The sequence below is a fragment of the Drosophila sulfurigaster genome, chromosome 2R (genome assembly GCF_023558435.1).
Source record: "Drosophila sulfurigaster albostrigata strain 15112-1811.04 chromosome 2R, ASM2355843v2, whole genome shotgun sequence".
Taxonomy (NCBI): domain Eukaryota; kingdom Metazoa; phylum Arthropoda; class Insecta; order Diptera; family Drosophilidae; genus Drosophila; species Drosophila sulfurigaster.
In genome coordinates, this window is record NC_084882.1 from 16,863,945 (window position 1) to 16,883,659 (window position 19,715).

Sequence of the window (19,715 nt, forward strand, 5' to 3'; positions counted from 1 at the left end):
GCGCCACGAATAAAATTCGTCTCGTTTCGTTTGCATTTCCCCCCAAATGGGATTTGAGTTTATGAATATTGACAGCATAGTGCACAGTGCGGTCGCTTTCCTCTCCACACTCTTTCTCTATCTCTTTCTCTCTCTGGCCCCCTCCACTATCAATTTCTATATACGATATTAGAATAGCAACTATGCGTTGCAACTTTGTTGAAGTTTGATCGATTTGTTGCAGTTGCCCCATGTAACAGTCGTGGTTGGTTTGGGCCGCTGTTTGTGATTCATTGCTCCGCTGGGCAAACATAACTGAAAACTGGGCGGGGCGCATCGGGTGAGTCTGCCGGAATTGTTTTGTGGTCGGAAATGTCGCTCGTCACCCTCCTCCCTCCTTGTCTCTTCCGAACTTGTAACCTCTCAGCCACACATTGCCCATCAGCAATCGCTTTATGTTATTAAATGAAGTTGTTGTGTGGCATTTGATGTTATTGCATTGGCTTGTGTTTTGTCAGTCATTTGAACGCGTTCGATGCTGCAACATTATAGAAACTATTGACAGATCATGTCAACTCGCTGCCTGGGCTGCCCTACATTGAAAGGGCAACAAATTTATATTTGTCGCTTATCAGCTTGGCACAGTTTCAGCGCATGTGTGTTGATAAGTAAGTGTGCCGCATCGCATGTTGCAAGCAATGAACCTTCCCCCCTCCTTAAAATGCTGACAGCAATGTGCCTTAGATTGCTAAATGCCCAGTCAGCCAGCTGCTGTCCAAGTTGTTGTTGCTGCTGTTGTAGCTGTTGTAGCTGGCAATTTCGTTGCAAATTGCCGCCAATTCTTGCAGGCGCCGCTTGTTATTGTCTCGCGGCATCTCGTGTTGAAGTGGGAGTCCGTGTCAGGCGGCATCGCATGACAAAGTGCCAGCAACTTCAGATACTTCAAACTCTCGCTTTTAAAGTGCATTTTTACATTGTTTTGTGACAAGTAAATAGAGTATCAGTTGTTCGCGTATACCTCGATTTTTTTTCCATTTTAGTTTCGTGTATTTTGTTGCGATTGCCACTGATTATTTGACGCTGACATTTGGTTAGCTTCAATTATAATTAAGATCTGACTGTAACGTGATTTTAGGTGACGTGCTTGCACTTGATTTGCTTTTGTTTTGGGGAGAAATTGTGTCTGCGCTGAATACGAAAACTGCTGATTACTTGCGAAAATTTTGTTGACTTATTACCAAGATATATTTATTGCGCTCGCATTTGTTGTCTCCATTAACGTAATTCAAAGCTTCGGCGAAATGTGCTGATCAAGCATGAAATTGCTTAATGAAGCGTGGCGCATGGAAATAACGGACCTGCATAGGAAAACACAAAAAAACTGTTAGCGTTGACTAGTCTTTTCCCTCCTCCCGCTCTGACTCTCTATGAAATTGCGACATTACAGCTGCACGAAGTGCACAAAGCAATCGCTACAATCGATCAGCGGATCGCAGCAAACTGGCTGCAGGTGCAAAGCCAATAAATTGTGCAAGACTCGAAAACAAAAAACTAGTAGAGGCAACTAAATTGATCAAACACTGTACAGCAAAATAAAGCAAAGATCGTGCTTGTGCGCACATTACGTATGCGCCATGTTGTCACCCCATAAATAATGTCAGTGCATTTGAAATCGAAAGCAATGAGAGAACTGGCACAGCATGCGACACATTCGCTAAATTCTAAATAAAAAAAAAGAACACGAAAAAAGCAAAACCTAATTGTAAATGCAAAAATTCTAAACACAACAGCAACTACAGCTGCTCATTTGGCAGTCGAGGGAACTGCCGGCATTTTGCGAGTGTTACGCGGCTTTGAGCGCTCTAATTGTGTGTTCTTGTCTCGCATACTATATACACTAAAATATATATGCACATTCAAACATTCAAACATGCAACAACAAAAGCAAAGCGGCAGCAGCACAGATAACAACAACAAAGCGACATGCAACAGCGAACAGGCGTTGAACGTTTAACAGCGCTGAAAAGCAAAAAAGCAAAGCTGTTTATAGGCAAGCCGACAGCTAAATACACTATATACAAAATTGTACATTACAATATTTAATATATAATTTAATTTAATTGGCATGCGCAACTAAACATTGATTATTAATGATACCAAACTATAATAAATCGAGTTTCTTAATTTGAAAATTTGAATTCCGTTTAGTCAACAATCTCTTTTAAAGTCAAGTGTATCCAAACAAAGCACTCGTAACACAGAGAAAAGTCATGTGGCCACAGATACATATGTAATTCGTAATTTGCCATTAAGTGGAGTGGAAATGCGTAGGAAAATGTATGATATAATCATACAGAGAATGGGCGGAAAGTCTGACTATGCATGGCCGGGCAAATGGAACTACATAATAACAAAATTTTCAAGATCAAGTTCAAGTTTAGCTGCACGTCATGATTTATGCTTTTCTACTCTCTCAAGGTGTTGCAGTTGGTGTTGCTGTTGTTGATGTGATGTGCGATGCATCGTATCATCATCAGCAAATTGCAAGCAATCGAATTTAGCAAATGGAATTGATGGGAAACTCTGCTTTGGCATTTTCACAAAACTGCCAGTCTAGGTTAAATGCCACACAAATACAGAAGAGAAGAAGAAAAAACCTTGATGCGGTTGGCAATTTGCCAAAGAGGGAGACACAATAAAAAGTGTCTAGCGGGTAAAATCACCTTTTGACCCACTTTATAGACCCCAACAACAACAGTTCCCTTTCCATCGTCGGCTTGCTTGTTGTGGCATAATGTGAAAATGATGTTGCCTCTGATTGATGCGAATAGAAAACAAAAATCTTGCAACCGCAGTTTGCGACAAATCAATCGAAAGAAGCCACAATGTGATTGTTGTGTGATGCACAAGCTGAATGTAAATGTTGCCTGAGGGGCAACAACAACAGCAACAGCGAACGAACGAATAAACGAACGGAAGTCAAGCGCAATTTGTGAACATAAATCGAACAATTTACTATTTACCGCCAACGGCTTAATGCTATATAGAGTTGCTGTTGTGGTTGTTGTTGATGTTGATGTTGTTCTTGTTGGGAAGCAGATGACACAGCACGGAAAATGTCAAATGTGAAAACGTTTGCGGTTTGGCCAATTCGGAACGTGACTTTTGCATTTGCCAGCGCTTCAAATGAGTCGCCAAGAAGAGTTGCGAGTGAAGCTGCAACTTTAAGTATGTCAGTTGTTTGCATGCAGACTTTTGTGTGCGTGTATGTGCTTAAAGCGGAGGGGCACGGGGCACTGAAGCATGTTTTACGCATAGTTAAACTCAAGTGCAGCGCATCATCCCCACACACACACACACACACACACACACACTCCACTCGCACACATAGAGATTCCAGCTTTATGCACTTAATTATGCATTAGGCTGCTGGATTGACATGTGTTCACAAGTGCGAAGAGTTCAAGGAACTCAGTTAACCCGGCCCAAAAGGACTCAGTTTGGGGGTGTGCGGGTGTGTGTTATGTGTGGCCACACTTGGACAGCCGGAACTGGCGGTTGTCTTCATTAAAGCAAACGACAATCAATTGCCACCTTTAAACGACCGCCACGTGGCCACGTGGAAGAGACCAACTTCAACTACAGTTTGCAGAGCTGCTGTAATTGGCGTTCGCTGGCAAATGTGAATGTGGCGCGCCAATGGAGCGTGTACAGCTCGGAAGAGAAGAGAATTGGAGTAGAGAACTGGTCAACTGGGTGGCAGTTGCCGGCTTCACTTGAGTGCACCGCACAATTTGTGGGGTGCTGGTGAATTGATGGGCCTAACCCACACGCATGTGTGGCCAGAGTGTGTGGAATTCGATTGAATTTATTGCTGTTCTTATTGTAGTTGTTGCTGTCGTTGGTGCAGCTGCTGCCGAACTGTCCGCAACTCTAATGGCTCAATACGTATGTGTGTGTGTGTGCAAGCTGCTGGCCAAATTTATATTGCCTACATTCGAGCGCAGAGGCGACAGCAGCCGAGTTGTCTGCAATTGATTTTGTTTTGGTTTTAGGGCAGAAGCAGCAGCAGCAGCAACAACAAAAACAACAACAACAACATTGTCGCCGCCAGCCGAACCCTTGGAGACAGCATGCTTCGATGCATGCACAGGACACGCACACACACACAGCAGTCCAGGGAGCAATAGAGCCATTGGGGACAGAGACAGAGTGTCCTGGCCCGCACGAGCGCCTTGTTTATTGAATTTGTGCGCTGCCAGTGGCATTGCAACTACCGCAGCAGCAACTGCCACTAACACGAGCACAACTCTATACGTTATACAGTTCAGAGACAGAGAGTCAAAGCTCTATTGCCATTGCAATTGAGGATGTAATTTTTGCATGTCTCCGGCATTAAATTTGCGCCTCGTTGTGATTGTGTGTGCTTGGGCAATTAGGGCTATGACATTCCGCTCTAAATCTCCTGCACACTTTGCTAATTGTTTTCAATTGCACACTCACACACACATTCATATGCACTTGCAGAAAAAGTAAATTGCACTTTGATGAGGCTTGGAGGCCTGCCGGGCTAATTAGCTGTGAGAGAGCTCTTTCAATTGCAAAATTGTTGTCCACAATTGCACTAATATCATAAGTTGACCAAATTGCTTAATTGCTATTAAACTATAGAAATACTATATATTAAAGCGTTTCTGGACTCTTTTTCTCTTTTTGAAATGCACTTCTAGGCAACATTTTTCCTTCTCCAATTCAAAAACTAAATGTGTTGCGACTTCTTGTGCGGCACTATTTGAAACGCGTTTTGTCGTTTTTGCCTTCTCGGTTGCACGTGACTTGTGTGACCAAATTGCCTGCCACCGCTTGCTGGCTTGCTTGCTGTGCTTGCTTGCCACGCCTTTTTGACATGCCTCTGGCTTTTGTTTTGCATTTGCGTGCAACGATTTCTGGAACTGGAAGCCCAAGTTGATTTCTGCTTTGCTCTTTGCCCATATCCGTGTTATGTTGTGCGTTTTGTTGCCTTGTGTTGTGTGCGTTGTTTGGTTTGTTGTTATAGGCTTTTAATTGACATACGCGTCGCTTACACGATTTCTCAGTTGACTTCTCCCCATTCTCAATATATATGAACTGCATACTAATCAATCCCTTTCTCTCTCTCTCGGTTCGTGTCTCTTTGCAGTTTGCGACAATGGAGCAGCGAAGCAGCGCCTAAATTTATTGGCCTCACATTGATTACCATACGTTTGTGTATTGGCCCCTAAGGTAAGTTGACTTGAGTTATTGGCCTGCTAAGTTTAGATAATTGGTCTCACATGCGTTGTGCTGATGCTAATTAGAGACAACACCACATAGAGTTTTAGATATGGGAGTAAGATAAACATATATTAACACAGATTTTTATGGCCTTGCACGCAGCGCCTAAAGCCGAATATTCAATATTTTGCTGGTAAAACGGCGGCGGTAATGCTTTAAGCCATTTTCATTAGCTAACCATCAATTGGATTGCAGCACTGAGCTTTGCCCTACAGTCACAACAAATACATCAACATTAGCAGCTCTGTTTTTTCATGCTGCCGGTGTTTTTTGCTGCTAACTGCCTGCGCCAAATTAGAAATAAAAGCTCTATCCTTAATGCATAAACACAAAATAAACACTCTTACACACACACACACAGCTGAAGTTGAAGCCTGCGCTCAAGCAACTTAATTTGAGTGCAACTCAATGCTTATGCTACGCTTTAGTTGTAAGCAGCAACTGCTGTGACAACCCGCGCAGCTTTTTAGCTAAAGAGAGCGAGCTTTCACTCGAGAAGCTTTCACTCGCTCACTTGGCTCCTACTCCAGCCAAGAGTCCTGTGTGTGGTGCCGAGCTCACATACGAACTGTAGGATTTTCAGCAGTCTCTTCACGAATTTCGCCAGCAACGGCTGCCCATAAAACATCGAGCGGACGGTTGGCAACGCGTGCGTCTATTGTTTGGTTGGCAACTCAACAAATTAAGAATAAAAAAACAAGGCAGAAATATAACAGGAATAAGACACCGTGGGCGTTTGGGGCGTTGGGCGGTCGTGGGACGTCGTCGTTGTATTCGCCGTCGCAGTCGCAGTCGTCGTGTGTTTTGGGCTGCGTGAATCTCCAACTTTGCGCAGCACACAACGCGAATAATAAAAGCAAAACGAAAATGAATTAGAAATTTTTGGTTGTGCGGTGTGTTATGTAAAGCGGGGCGACAAAGATTCGAAGAGCTCTACCCACAAAAAAACGAAAGCACGTTCCCAGTGCGAGAGTGAAAATATCCAGTCAAAAATATTTCTGTGTATGTGTGTGTGTGTGTGTGTGTGTGTGCTACACTGAATCGTTGATATCGTTTTGCTCATTGCTGTTGCTCCTCTTGTTGTTGTTGTTGTGCTGATTGCGCACACGTATATTATGTAAATTATTATGTGCCAGCCCCAACGAGGCGAGCCTTGACTTCGTCGTATTGCCGAGCACTGTCCACGTCCACGTTAACGTTCACGTCCATGTCCATGTCCGTATCCTCATCGACATGCTACATTCCCCCTTGGCCCACGTTCGCGTCGGGCGCACAACACAAAAGTTTAGCGACTGTTGCGAGTGAAAGCGTCCAAAACTCATATCTGACGTAGAGCCTCCCATTTCTCCTCCTCTACCTCCCACCTTTCAACTACTCGCTGCCTTTGAGAAAAGTGTATCAGTTCAGGTGTTGGCCTTCTTTACAGCTCTCCTTTTACTAACGTTATGTCCTCTTGGCGTTTATTTTCGTCTGCGACTCGCGCGTCTCGCTTATTGCCCACCACATGAGTTTCAGTTCCTTTCAGCACACGTGTGTGTATGTCTGGGTGTGTGTGTATCCGTGTGAGGCTACACAACATAAAGCAGCATGTGAAAAAGTAACAACAGCCACACAACAAGGACACTGACTGCCACAAGAAGAAACTAAATTGTTGCCAACTTTGTCTGTCTGTCTGCCTCTTTCTTTGGTTGCCGCCATCTTTGGCCGCTTTTAAAGCAATTTATTATGCCTAGCAGCGCATTATTTACACACACACACACACAGACTGATATACACTCTTACGTGTATCACGTCTAATGAATAAGTTATTCAAAACTGAATCTACATTCACATTTGCATATCAAGAAGCCAAGTCGACAACTGCCAACACACACAGTCTGGCTTAAGTTTTTCCCGTATTCCCTTGCATTCGTATATTTTCCTTGCTGCACACATTTCCCTTTACTTTGCTTAGACTGACACAACATCCAAGCATTCCATTAAATTCGCATTAAGAGCCATTCTCAGGTATTGCATTTTAAATATTTTCGTTTAATACACCTAACAAAGATATCCATTAGAATTTAATTATAAATACATGTTGATAATTACGTATACGTAATTTTACTCCAATGGCGTGTCAAACTTGTGTGCTTGGCAGAAGTTTCAAGGCACCTGACAGGCTTCAAAAACTTTTAATCAAGTAATTTTATCGGTTAGTATAATGGCCTGAACATGTGAAATGCTGTTATATAATTAACATTCTTGTGTGCAATAGAAAACAAAAAACAACACTGACAAAGCTTCAGGTGTTAATAAATAGCTTTTGAACATTTCTAATAGCAATTGAGTGCAATAATAGATTTTTGTGTTATACATTGGCAGTCAAGTGTCAAAATTCGATTTATCATCAAAAGTGGTTCATCAAAAGGTAAAAGCATGCCAAAGAATACTGCTGGCATTTCTGGTGCACATTCTGTAGATAAGCAAAGACCACACAAGCATTTGGCTGATTGCACAATTTTCAGAGATTTCGCTGCTTAATGTAATTGCTCAAATGTTTTACCGTCTCACGTCATGTTCAATTCCATTTCAATCTCACATTTTCATAATTTCATAATGGCCTTGCCTAATTTTAAGCAGTCGTCAGAAAGGCGCCAGCAGCTGTAGCCCAGTTCTATGTGCACGAACATAGCTCGTCTCATTTGCATTTGGCATTATGCTTATGCTCTTCAGGCCAAATGTAAAATTAGATTTGAGTGCAGCAACTGAATTACATGCGAGCAAGCAATCGTGCAGAGAAATGAACTCTTGATGACGCGCTGTCCTCGCCTCGAACACGCATTTTGTGTGCGGTTTTCTGCTGACTTTGGTTTGTTGCTGTCTTCGCATTTATTTCGCATGCATCAGCAATTAAAAGTTAGACACTCGATTCTGCAGGTAATTGCAAGCGCTAAGGAGGCTAAAGCAACGGACGAAAGGACATGGCGTATAATTACGAAACTCATTATGTATCCCTCGTGCCGGTAGCCAACGTTTTGCTGTTCAGTATGTGAGCTGCTGCTGCTGCTGTTGCTGACTTTTGGTAACATACGATATGTGGTTGTTGTGGAGACGGGGGGTAAAAGTTTCTGTTGAACTGTTTGGGTTTTGCAGCCGCAGGCAAAACTGTTTTGCCGAACTCGGCATGAAAGGTTTTCAGCTGGCGCTTTTTCAGCAGCAACTTCCAACTTCAACTCTAACTGCAACTTTAACTTTAACTTTGGCACAAAACTTCTAAGCCGAAAGTCAAGCAGTCAAAGTGCATTTTAGTAGGTATTTACTGCATTAAAAAGCCAGTGCCCCCGACCAACATGACGTATGTGCAATACTTCACCTTGTTGCCCAAAACTGACGTGCAAATTAAAATAGTTTTGCGCCTCTCTCCAACTCTCGAGTCGTCTGGGAGCTTTTATTAAGTTTGTTTAAGCAAATTTCTAAACATTTCCCAATGCCAATAATACCAACAAGAGCAAAATGAAGGTTAGATGGAAAGGGTTCTGGGTCAAAATTGCAACTGCTAGAATTTATGAAAATCTACAAAATCGCATGAGTTTGTGCTTGTGTACATTTGTAGTTTAGTTTTATATGCTGCATAATCAATAACAATTTGCATTTCTCTCTCGAAGAAAAGTAATGGCCAACATGCCGAGCAAAAGCTAAAAGTCTATCCCTTGCCCACACACACACACACACACACACACACACACACACACACACACACACACACACACACACACACACACACACACTCGCAAGCACAAGCAAACATATATTTACAATCGTACAACAAAGGAGCACAAAAATATCAAATGCCAAATGAATTCGCCCAACATGGCCAAAGAAAAAAAATACAAAAAAAAAGGAGAGAAATGGAACAAAACAAAATAGCACATAAAAATAACAATGTATCGCAGATGTTGGATAAACGTGGGTGGTTTCAAAAGTAGCTTGGCAGTTAGTATTTTGGGTTGGAAAAAAGTATTTTGGGTTGAAAAAAAAAAACAACACTTAAGCTGTTTAAGCCACGAATAATAAATCCTTTAAACCTTATTTGTGCAAAACTTTACAAATTATGGAAAACAGAGATAGAGAAAGAGAGAAAGAGAACAAAAAATGTAGACTCAATTATGATAGTTTTTAGAGCTGAATTCTGTGAAAGGGATTCACTGCTATTCACTCATCTATATTCCATTGTTCGTTTTTAGTGTTTTAATTCAATTCTTGCTCGACTCTCGCTTCAGTTTCGGACAAGCTGTCCAGAGAAGGGCAAAACAAATATACCATAAACAAAAGCACACACACACACACATACAAAAACACACACAGTAAACTTTAGCGACAACTATTAGAGGAAAATATTTTTGCTTGCCTTTGTTCCCCACATGCAATACACGTGATGCGAGAGGGAGACGGAAAAAGGGAGCAGCAAGCTGAGAACTAAAAAGCGAGGTGCGGCACAGAGAGGGTCAGGCACAAACATGGCATACATCCTGCAGGCGCAAGCCAGACCCGAGTGGCTTTTGTGCTGCCAAAAGCGGAAATGGGTAACGGCAGAAAGTAGAGGAAAGAAGGGAAATGTTTGCTGGTGGTAGTTCTGCCTCCTTCGCATCCCTCTCTCACACACACGGGGCACGAGTGTGCGTGCAAAGTATTTAAATTGGTATGCAACATGAATGACAGCCGCCGTCGCTCATGTTTGTGTGATAAAGTCCTGGCACATGACTGCCTGCTTGTGACTGTGAGTGTGCTGTTCATGTATGTGTAGGTGTGTGAGTGTGTGTGTATGAATTTGTGTGTGTGTATTCAGCAGCTAAGCCGCGTGTCCTTGCCGTGCCTTGATTTGAATTTTTCACTTTTGACGGCTGCAAATGAATGCGAGCGAATTTTAGCGCGTGCCTAGGCGGCAACCAGATCTTGCTCCAGGGCAATGTCATCAAAGTTGTTGCTGATGTTGCTGTTTTTCTGTTGTTGTTGTTGCTGTTGCTCTTGTTGTTGCCATAATGTAGGAGTAATCTTGTCAGCGCAGCAGTTGCTATGGCTGCAATGACTTATTCAGCTTCCTCTTCCGAACTATGCCATCATCCTGTTTACTCAATTTACCAGCCAATATGCAAAAGTGTATTGCTATGTCAATGTATGTGTATGTTTTAGAGTGTGTCTGTGTGTGTACTCGATAATCACCACCTGGCTGAATGTGTAAGGCTGTAAGGACTATGCTTAATAGCCACCTAGTTGGCTTGGCAGCTGTCGCAATTGCTTGACTCGTTCCACGTTCACTTTTGCCGGTTGTCAATTTCTCATGCCAGTGAAGAGGATGTGTAATTGTATGTATACTATACGGGTATTCGTACTATATGTATATAGCCAGCCATTGCACTCTGTTGAGTCGTCAGCCAATCAGGCCGGCGACCAGCACAATGGCAAAAAAGTGAAAGCAAGAAAATCTTCATCATCAAGTGTCATTCTGGGCGGAAGTTGGCATGCACTCAACAACACACCCGCACACACACTCACATATACTAACACACACCAGTCTCCTAGATGTGTTCTCTATGCTCGCTCCCTCTCTTTTTCTCTCTCTCTCTCTCTTTGGAGCTCTGTATCTCACAATGAATATTTATGTTTGTTGTTGGCCTCATGTTTTGTTTTGTATACCAAAACTGTCAGTGCTATAAAGCAAGGCTTTCGAGAACCCTGTGTATCCCTCTAACATCTCCCCTTTCTAACCTCTCTAAACACTCGGCGTTTCTCTCAGCAAATGCTGTCTACGAATTGAAGTGCACTGTCGACCAAATCAAGTGTGTTAGTTTGAATTGCTGCCAGAGTGCTGGAGTGAGCTGCGTTGTCAGTCTGCAAAATGTTATTTGAATATACAACATCTCGACAAATAGGTTAAGCGGGCTGTTGGTGGGGGTGGCATAATAAAGTATTTAACAACCCCATAATGCTTTTTAGATTATACAAATAAAAAACATGTCAAAAATGTCACAACATTGCTTAGTTTCAATTCACTGAACTGGCTCAGGGCCGAAACTTAGTTTTTCCTGTCCTTTCCAATTTGTGTATCCATTTCCAATTTCATAACTGATTTGCGTGTAAGAGAAAGGCAAAGAGGAAGAGAGAGCGTGGCCAATTAATAATCCCAGTTCCAGTTGATTTATGCGTGCGTGGTAAATTTGCAATGCAAAACTCGCATGCGACAATGAGCAGGAGATAGGAGAAAGGGCCATAGAAGCTCTTGTTGCACTTTCGGCTCGATTGCAATATAATCGATTGTCCACACCAAATAGATTGCCATCCACTTTCATTACACACATATTGATCTACATACATTTTGCATTTGATTGATATGCGTTTAATTACATTCAATTGTTTGCAATTGCAAATTTACGACCAGTTGCAGGTGCACTATAGCCAACAGAATTGTTTGATCAAACTGCTTGAAATTGAATTGCTTACATTTATATTTATTTTATGCGTACTTCAAACTCTTTTTTTAAGCAAATTCATTTTATTGTCGCAGCAAATGGCGTGCCAAATTGTGTGGTGCGACAATCCGAGTGTCGTTTGTAAATTGTTAGCCGTTTGCCAGCGCAAATATTATGCAACACTTTTCGCCCCAATAAGGATGCTATGGCCCAAAGGGCAACTCTCTACCCAAGACACCCACACATACACCCATACATATACAATTCGCAACGTTGACAACTCATCAAAGCGTCTGTCGTATCAGTCTGTCAGCGTCTCAGGCAGTCGAGGCAAGGTCATGTGCCAATAGCCCAGAGGCGCTTAAGAAATGGCAGCAAAAAAAAGTAAAAGGTTTTATCTGCCAACTCGCAGAGCTGCCTCTACTTTGTAGTTGTTATTGTTCACTCCCTGCTGTCACTGTGTGTGTGTGTGTTTCACAGCAACTTTGTCACCATTCTGAAAGCTATCCCAGTTCAGCAGAGTCTCAAAGTATTTGTGGGCTTTGCCTTCACTCAGCTCGTATTGATTTTTCTTGTTTTTGTTAGCATTCTCTATACAGTGAAGTATTTCAAATAATTTGTTGCTCAGTTTATTTTAGCTACCCATAGGGTAGAAGGGTATTATAACTTTGTGCCGGCAGGAAATGTATGTAACAGGTAGAAGGAGGCATCTCCGACCCTACAAAGTATATATATTCTTGATCAGTAAAAGTCAACAGCCGAGACGATATAGCCAGAGCTGTCCGTCTGTCCGTCTGTCCGTCTGTGTGTCTGTCCGTCTGTCCGTATGAACACCTAGATTCAGAGACTCTATAATTTTTTTCGACAGCATTTGTTATGTTTGCACGCAGATCAAGTTTGTTTCAAATTTTGCCACGCCCACTTCCGCCCCCGCAAATCAAAAAATCGAATAACAAGCGTAATTGTAAAGCTAGTTTCGAATTTTGGTATATACAATAATAACTATAGCATTTATGATTCCTGAAAATTTGTTGCGATCAGATAAAAATTGTAGAAGTTATTAAAGAAATAGTTTTGTATGGGCAAAAACGCTTCTGTATTTTTGTATGTATGCGTATACGTATATACATGCTCGCCTCTATATTTGTATATGTATGCAGAGACACTGCGATAGCTCTATTGGTAGAATGCAAGCTTATTACTGCTGGGCGGGGACTCGGGTTCGAGTCCGCTCGGGGTAAAATTTTTTTTTAATCGTATTTACAACAATTATAAATAAAAATTGTGGATTTTGTTAAAGAAATATTTTGTATGAGCAAAACCGCCTGCTATGTATGTATTGTATGTATGCGTATACGTATATACATGCTCGTCTATATTAGCATCTGTATGCATAAGGGTTCTCAATGCGATAGCTCAGGTGGTAGAGTGCAAGCCGCGTATGTTGTGGTGCCCGGGTTCGAACCCGCTCGAAGTACAAACTTTTTTTTTAACCACACGGTCGGTGGTGCTGGAGTTCAAATTCCGATTACATGCATATTTATTTTTAATATTTTGAGATTATTACCGCAATATATTCTTTTATTCTTCCGAGCTTGTAGCCGTTCACTTCCACTTGAAATCTGCTTGATGAGCATTTATAATTGCACTTAACGTGCGGCCAAGAGAGAGAGAGAGAGAGAGATCGAGCCTTGCAACTACTTGCTTCTTTCACTCTTCGTGGCCTCCACAATATTAATTAAGTTGAACTGTGCCGAAGAGGAGGACAGTTTGGGGCCCGTTGGCTACTTGAGCCGACGGCAAACAGGGTTTGAAGTGAAATGCCTCTCGTTGAGTGGGTCATTGGGCTGTGGCTTTCTTGGTCTCTCGTTAGTGTCCACTTTGGTGAGTGACACTTGCTGCCAATGGTAATGACGTCATTGTGGTCTCTGATTGCATTGGCAGCGCGACAAACATGTAACCATATGCACGACAAGTGCCATCTACATTTATATAGTACTTTGTGCTGTTGCATGTCGAGTCGTAATTAAAGCGATTTTAAAGGTGACACAGCGCCAAGTTGTAGGCTATGATTTCAATTGTTTGGCTTAACTTTTGTTGACATTTCATACATGCTGCTGCTGCTGACAGCACTCTTTTTAGTCCCGTATATGTGTATCCCTTTTGCCTATTGATTCTATTTATAGCCGAGCTAATCTACGCACAATTCACATTGCGTATGCGCAATATAAATCACGTAGGAGTTTGCATTGTGCTCCAATTCAAGTGCCAATCGAGCTGCCGAGCTGTCAGTTATTATCAATTCCGAATTTAGATAGCTAGCAATGTCTCCCTCCTCCACCTCTCTAGCAATCCTTCCGGCACCACATAACATTAGCATTTCATAGCCAAACTAACCGAATGGTAAATGGTTTTAGTGCTGCCAGAGTTGAGTTGAATGTAAATACAAAATGCATTGCGAGTATTTTGGGGAGTTGACCTCTAATCAGCAGCAGCATTGTAATGCGTTGAATACATAAGCATATTACGCTATGAATGCGCATTCGATGCATAATTCTCGCATATTGCTCTCCAAGAGTATCTATATTTGTGTGTGTGTGTGTGTATGCGTGTGTGTGTGTGGGAGGATACAGTTTAACATTTATATGCACATAACTTTTGGCATACGTCGCTTCACATTCATTCCATGCTTGCGAATATAAAATACTTTTGCGTTCATATTTCATGCTCAAATTAGCAACGTCCATCAGACACAAAAGCAGCTGAACGATTGTTGAAAGGGGGGAAAAAAGGACCATAACTCCATTTCCCAACAATACGACAGCCAAGTCCTGACCAGAGACTCGACTCGACTCGACTATTGTTAAGTCGCCATCGATTTTATTGCCGTGTTTGCCTGTGTTGCTATTCGCCTCGTAGTTCTCAGTTGCCAATATTTTATTTGCTGCTGTTGGCCACGTCGTGACGCTCTCAGTTCTCAGGCCATCTGGCTGAGGCGTTAATTGAAAGCCATACAAATTGTGGACCGGCTTGAAGGCAATTATAAAATGAATCCAGAAATCGCATTGCCAGACTGCCTGGTTGCTTGGCTGCCTGCTTTGGCCAGGCTAGGCTACGGGGATAGTGTTGATTGTAGCATGAAATTGGCATACCAGAAGGTGGCTAAAGCATTGATTTAACATTTGTCGACAACCATAGAACTCCCACACACACACACTCGCAAGGAAGAAGCTCGCCACCCACACAGATACAATTACAGTAGGCACACGCACAGACACATTTCTTGTCGTTGTAAATGGCCGGATCAATTGTTTATTTATTGCGTAACATTTTCAACAGGATTTTGCTTTTAATGCACAAACGTCGACATTTGTGTCGACGTTTTATTACGCTGCTGCTGGCATTCTTTCAAGTGCCAATAAACATATATACATGCTAGAGTATCCATCAGAAAGATAGCATAGATGGGCATAATTCCTATCTGTTTGCAGGTCCTGAAAGTATGCAGCAAATTTTTAACTCGAATTAAATAAATTATGTGCAATTCATAATTAATTTGGCAAACGCACTCGAGCGAAATACATTTCGCATTCCACACTCGCACACACATACATTTGCAATTGCAGCTTTCATTTCATTTGTGTCAAATAATTGGAGAGCGGCGGTCAATTGCATTAAACGCATTTTACCCGTTGACTTCGTTATCAACTCCGGCTCATCTGACAGATTCTCTGTCTCTCTGCGGTTGCGATTTTGCCTCTGTGGCTGCGCTTCCTATATAGCATATATATACATATATATATATGTATATGAATGTTATACGTATACCATATGGAATTTCCACCTGTGTGCATTGAAGCCGTCATATTTAATTGCGGTGCGGCCTGCAATGAAGTCTGTTTTGGTTGTTCCACAACTTCGCAAAATTATCAAAATATTTAAATTGATAAAAGCGATCAAATGTTCAATTAAGCTTTAGACGGCAATTATAAATGCATTTTCATAATGTGATGCGCATTTTAAATTTCGAATTGTAATGCGAAAAACATTTCTGCCTTGCTGATTGAAATGCGTAACATTTGAGTGCATAAAATATTCTCAAAATAATACAAATAATGTGTATATCAATTTCTGTCTCTCTGTCTCTCCGCTGTCTGTTGATTTTCACAGATTGCACATAAATCTGCGCTTGTCCCCAATAAAAATAGAAATCGTTTTCGTAGTTTCAGTGCAACTGGGCTAGCTAGCTAGTGCAATGATTTCATTTTCTCGACGATGGCACGAATAAACCAAACATATCAAAAATAAATACAAGAAAAAAAAGAAAAATAATTGTGCCGATAACGCAAAAGAAAGAAAAAAGAGGAGACGACCGAGCAGCATTTCAAATTGAAAATGAGAATGAAAAACGTAATTCAGTTTTCGCAATTCGCAATAATAAAATAATAAAAGTGAGGCGAATCAGATTGTATAATTCGCGCAATTGAATTATTGCTAAGCCCAATTAATTTATAAATTGATTAACGTAAATACACAACACGACGCAACGCAACGCAAACATGTTTGGCTGCATTTATCAGCTGTGGGATTGGTAAGTACTCAAAGTCCAAAGAGAAAAAACGTACTCTGCAAATTACGAAATACGTAGTTTACATGCAAATTTTTGCTGGTCGAGGCACAGGGCAGGTCATCCGAGGCAGTTGTTGCCCCCCAAACTGCCCGCCGAACTGCACTCAATCAATTAGCGTCAATTACGAGCTGAGCCAGTGCATCTGCCCAGCTCATCCAATCAGTTTTGCTGCCGCGGATTTAGTGCTATTCACTGGCAACCAAATTGAAAATGCCTCGTTGACCGCCTTTGACTGCTCACGCAATTGAATTAAGCTCGGCGACCTTTGATAATTGAGTTGACACCCATTTATTTCTTCAATCTCTGATTTGTGTTAATTTCTCTACTTTTCTTTTACAGGCTGGAGGCGCCACCACTCTTCACGCCCGGCACCATGGACGCCAAGAAGCTGCAACAATTACAGGCAGTAACGGCGCAACAAAAGAAATTGCCGCTGGCCTATCAAACGAATCTTATTGATTATCGCACGGCGACACACTCGCCAGCCGGTTACCATCTACCACCGCAGGCGCTCTATCAACAATCACCCACGGCCACTTCATCCTCGGGCGGTGGTCCGCTCTCTCCTATCGAACTGCAGCCGCAGGCAAAGCATGGCTTGTTAAAGCATGGCCATGGCGGAGGAGGCAACTCGAGCAGCTCGCATAGTTCGCCGTATCATCAGTCATACTCGAGCAGTGGCGGCACTGGGGAGCAGCTCTATCAATCGCCCACGGAACGAACTTATTTGGCGGCTGCAGGGCGACTGCAGGCGAGCAACGCCATCGCGGGCCAGCATCCCATATCGGCGCTGCAGGCGCAGTATCAACAGCTGCAGCAGGCCAAGATGCAGGCACAGATGGCCACACAGAATGAGGCGGCGCAACAGCAACAGCGCACTTTCGCCATGCGACAGGCGATGAATCCGCCAACCAATCATTACCACATGAGTCAGAGTCCCAGCATGGTGTCCACCATGACAATGCAGCAACAACAGCAGCAACAACAGCAGCAGCAGCAGCGAGCGCCGCCTTCGACGTTGAATCTATCGAATCAATATCAGGCTGCTGCGGGACCTTTGAAGCTGCAGCCACAGATGCCCAAGCATTACCAAGAGCAGATCTATGCGCAGCAACAGCAATTGCAACTGCAGCTGCAACAGCAACAGCTGCAGCAGCAACTACAACAACAGCAGCAGCAACGTCAAAAAGCTGAACTGCAAACACCAGGCAGCGAACATGGAACCGTCTACATACAGCAGAATCATCCCGGCCATGTTGTCAATCAGGCGTGTCAAACGCAGATATCGGCTGTCAAGCCCAAGCCTACGCCCAGCTCCGAGGAATCGTCCTCGGCCTCGACGCGCAGTCCTACACATGCGCCACTCGATCGCAAGAAGAGCATTGGCTCCATTCAGGCGCTCAAATCGCCCATCACAAAGCGACCGCCCACAACGCCTGTGACCCTTTCGGGTTGGCTGCACAAACAGGGCTCCGATGGCCTTAAGGTGTGGCGCAAACGTTGGTTTGTCCTCGCTGAGTACTGTCTGTACTATTACAAGGGACCCGAGGAGGAGAAACTGCTGGGCTCAGTGTTGCTACCCTCATATCGCGTATCCGCCTGTTTGCCCGAGGACAAGATCTATCGCAAGTTTGCCTTCAAGTGTGAGCATCAGAATATGCGCACCTATTGGCTAGCGGCCGACAATGCCGATGCCATGATGCAATGGGTGCGAGCGCTCTCCGCTGCCAGCACTATGCAGGCGCCCAGCAGCGGCGGCGAATCGGAGCCGAGTGTGAACAGCTCGTTGAATCACAGTGGCGAGAATTCCGATTCGGGCATTCATACGCTGCAATCGCAGCCTGGCAAGGGACAAGTGACTCCAGCTTCGGATAATGCGGGAGCTGGCAATGGAGGCGGCGGAGGCGGTGCACAACCACTTTATGCCAATGCACCGCCAAAGCCGCGTCGCATCAATGACGGCGGCTACTCGTCGCCATCGCCCGAGCACAACGAGCAGCAGCCAGTGCCTCCTAGTCGACGCAGCGGTGGCGTCATGTCACCTACGCAGCAGTTGTATCAGCAGCAGCAACAGCAGCAACGATCTCAGCAGCCGCAACAGCACCACGCCATCTACGACACACGCACAGGACACGTGTCCACAGCGCTGCAGCTGCAGCAGGCACAACAGCAGTACTCGCTGGATCATCTCGAAGCACAGTTTCAGCAACAGCATCTCGACATGGAGGAGCAGATAGCGCGTCTGCAGCAGCAACGTGCCGTCGAGGAGTTGTATGGCGAGCGAGATCTTTACATGGCCAAGTTAATGCAACGCGGCGGCGCCGCCGGTTATCCCACACAGCAGCAACTGCAGGCCGAACGTCGCACGCCCGATGCCTATGGGCGCTCTAAGCAACGCATGTTTGCCGCTGCTGCGGCGGCAGCTGCTGCCGACTACGAGGACATCTACAATATGTCACAGCTGGGGGGAGCAGGAGCACCAATGTCGGCACACGAAGCGCTGCTGCAGGAGGCAGCTAGTTACAGGCGGCCACTGAGTCCGCCTAGTTACGATGGCAACAAGCATGTGCCAGCCATGCCACAGCGTTATACACCCAATCATCTGGAGGTAAGTCCGCATTATGCATACGCAATGTAAACCAAGTGGGGCGGTGGGGAAGGATAGGAAATGCATTCAGTTGCACTTTGTCTGCTGATGAAAGAGTCTCCCGGGTAGTTCATCGTTAATAAAAGGCAAAAACTGGAACATGGTCAGTCATAAAAGTCAGCCGACTGATGAAAAGTTTACCTCCACAAGCCTGGCCAGCCTTTCACATCAACTTTGAACTTTGAATAGAAGCAGACAGAGCAAGCTCTTAAAGTGAGCATAACTTTTTGCCCAACAGCCGTATATATGAGGCTGGTTAGCAGCTTTTGTGTGCTTTGATAAGCTCACTCAGATATCTAGCAGCTAATTAGATGCAACACATTTCTGCAGCACCAATTTCGAGAAAATTTTCATTTTGTTCATAAACTGAAAAAAGAGTGGCGGACATATAGAGACTCAGAGTTTGAGTTGCTGTCAAATTTAATATTAATAACTCATTCTAGTTAACAAGGCACTGGAAATTTCAACTACGTGTCTTCTGGGAAAACTGTTACGTTTTTCTTGGCTTCACTTCGCTTCATTCTTCAACATTTGTGGGAGTCCTTGCTACTTGCCACCGCGCCCACTAATTAGACTTTAGTGTGTCAGTGGGTTGCTAAATTGCAGACATTTGTGTGCTGCACTCGCTCCTAACAGCCAGCTGCCAAGTGCCGCTAAAGTGCAACTTTATGGGCTGCTCACCCTTTTGCCTGTGTGT

At 43.7% G+C, this 19,715-nt stretch overlaps 1 protein-coding gene across 9 annotated transcripts in view; it reads left to right on the forward strand.

Annotated features, from left to right (window-relative positions):
• Nucleotides 1-19,715, forward strand: part of LOC133837235 (uncharacterized) — a 46,095-nt gene that overhangs the window by 11,257 nt on the left and 15,123 nt on the right. For 4 of the 9 annotated variants that reach the window (XM_062267911.1, XM_062267915.1, XM_062267913.1 and 1 more), the window contains exons 1-2: nt 15,974-16,332; nt 16,711-18,979. In XM_062267911.1, coding sequence (XP_062123895.1) covers nt 16,301-16,332; nt 16,711-18,979 — 2,301 coding nt within the window. In that variant the 5' untranslated portion in view covers nt 15,974-16,300. Of the gene's footprint in view, nt 1-5,158; nt 5,242-5,904; nt 5,958-15,964; nt 16,333-16,710; nt 18,980-19,715 lie in introns of those variants that run through there. The other 5 variants (XM_062267912.1, XM_062267916.1, XR_009893786.1 and 2 more) reach the window with 4 other exon arrangements.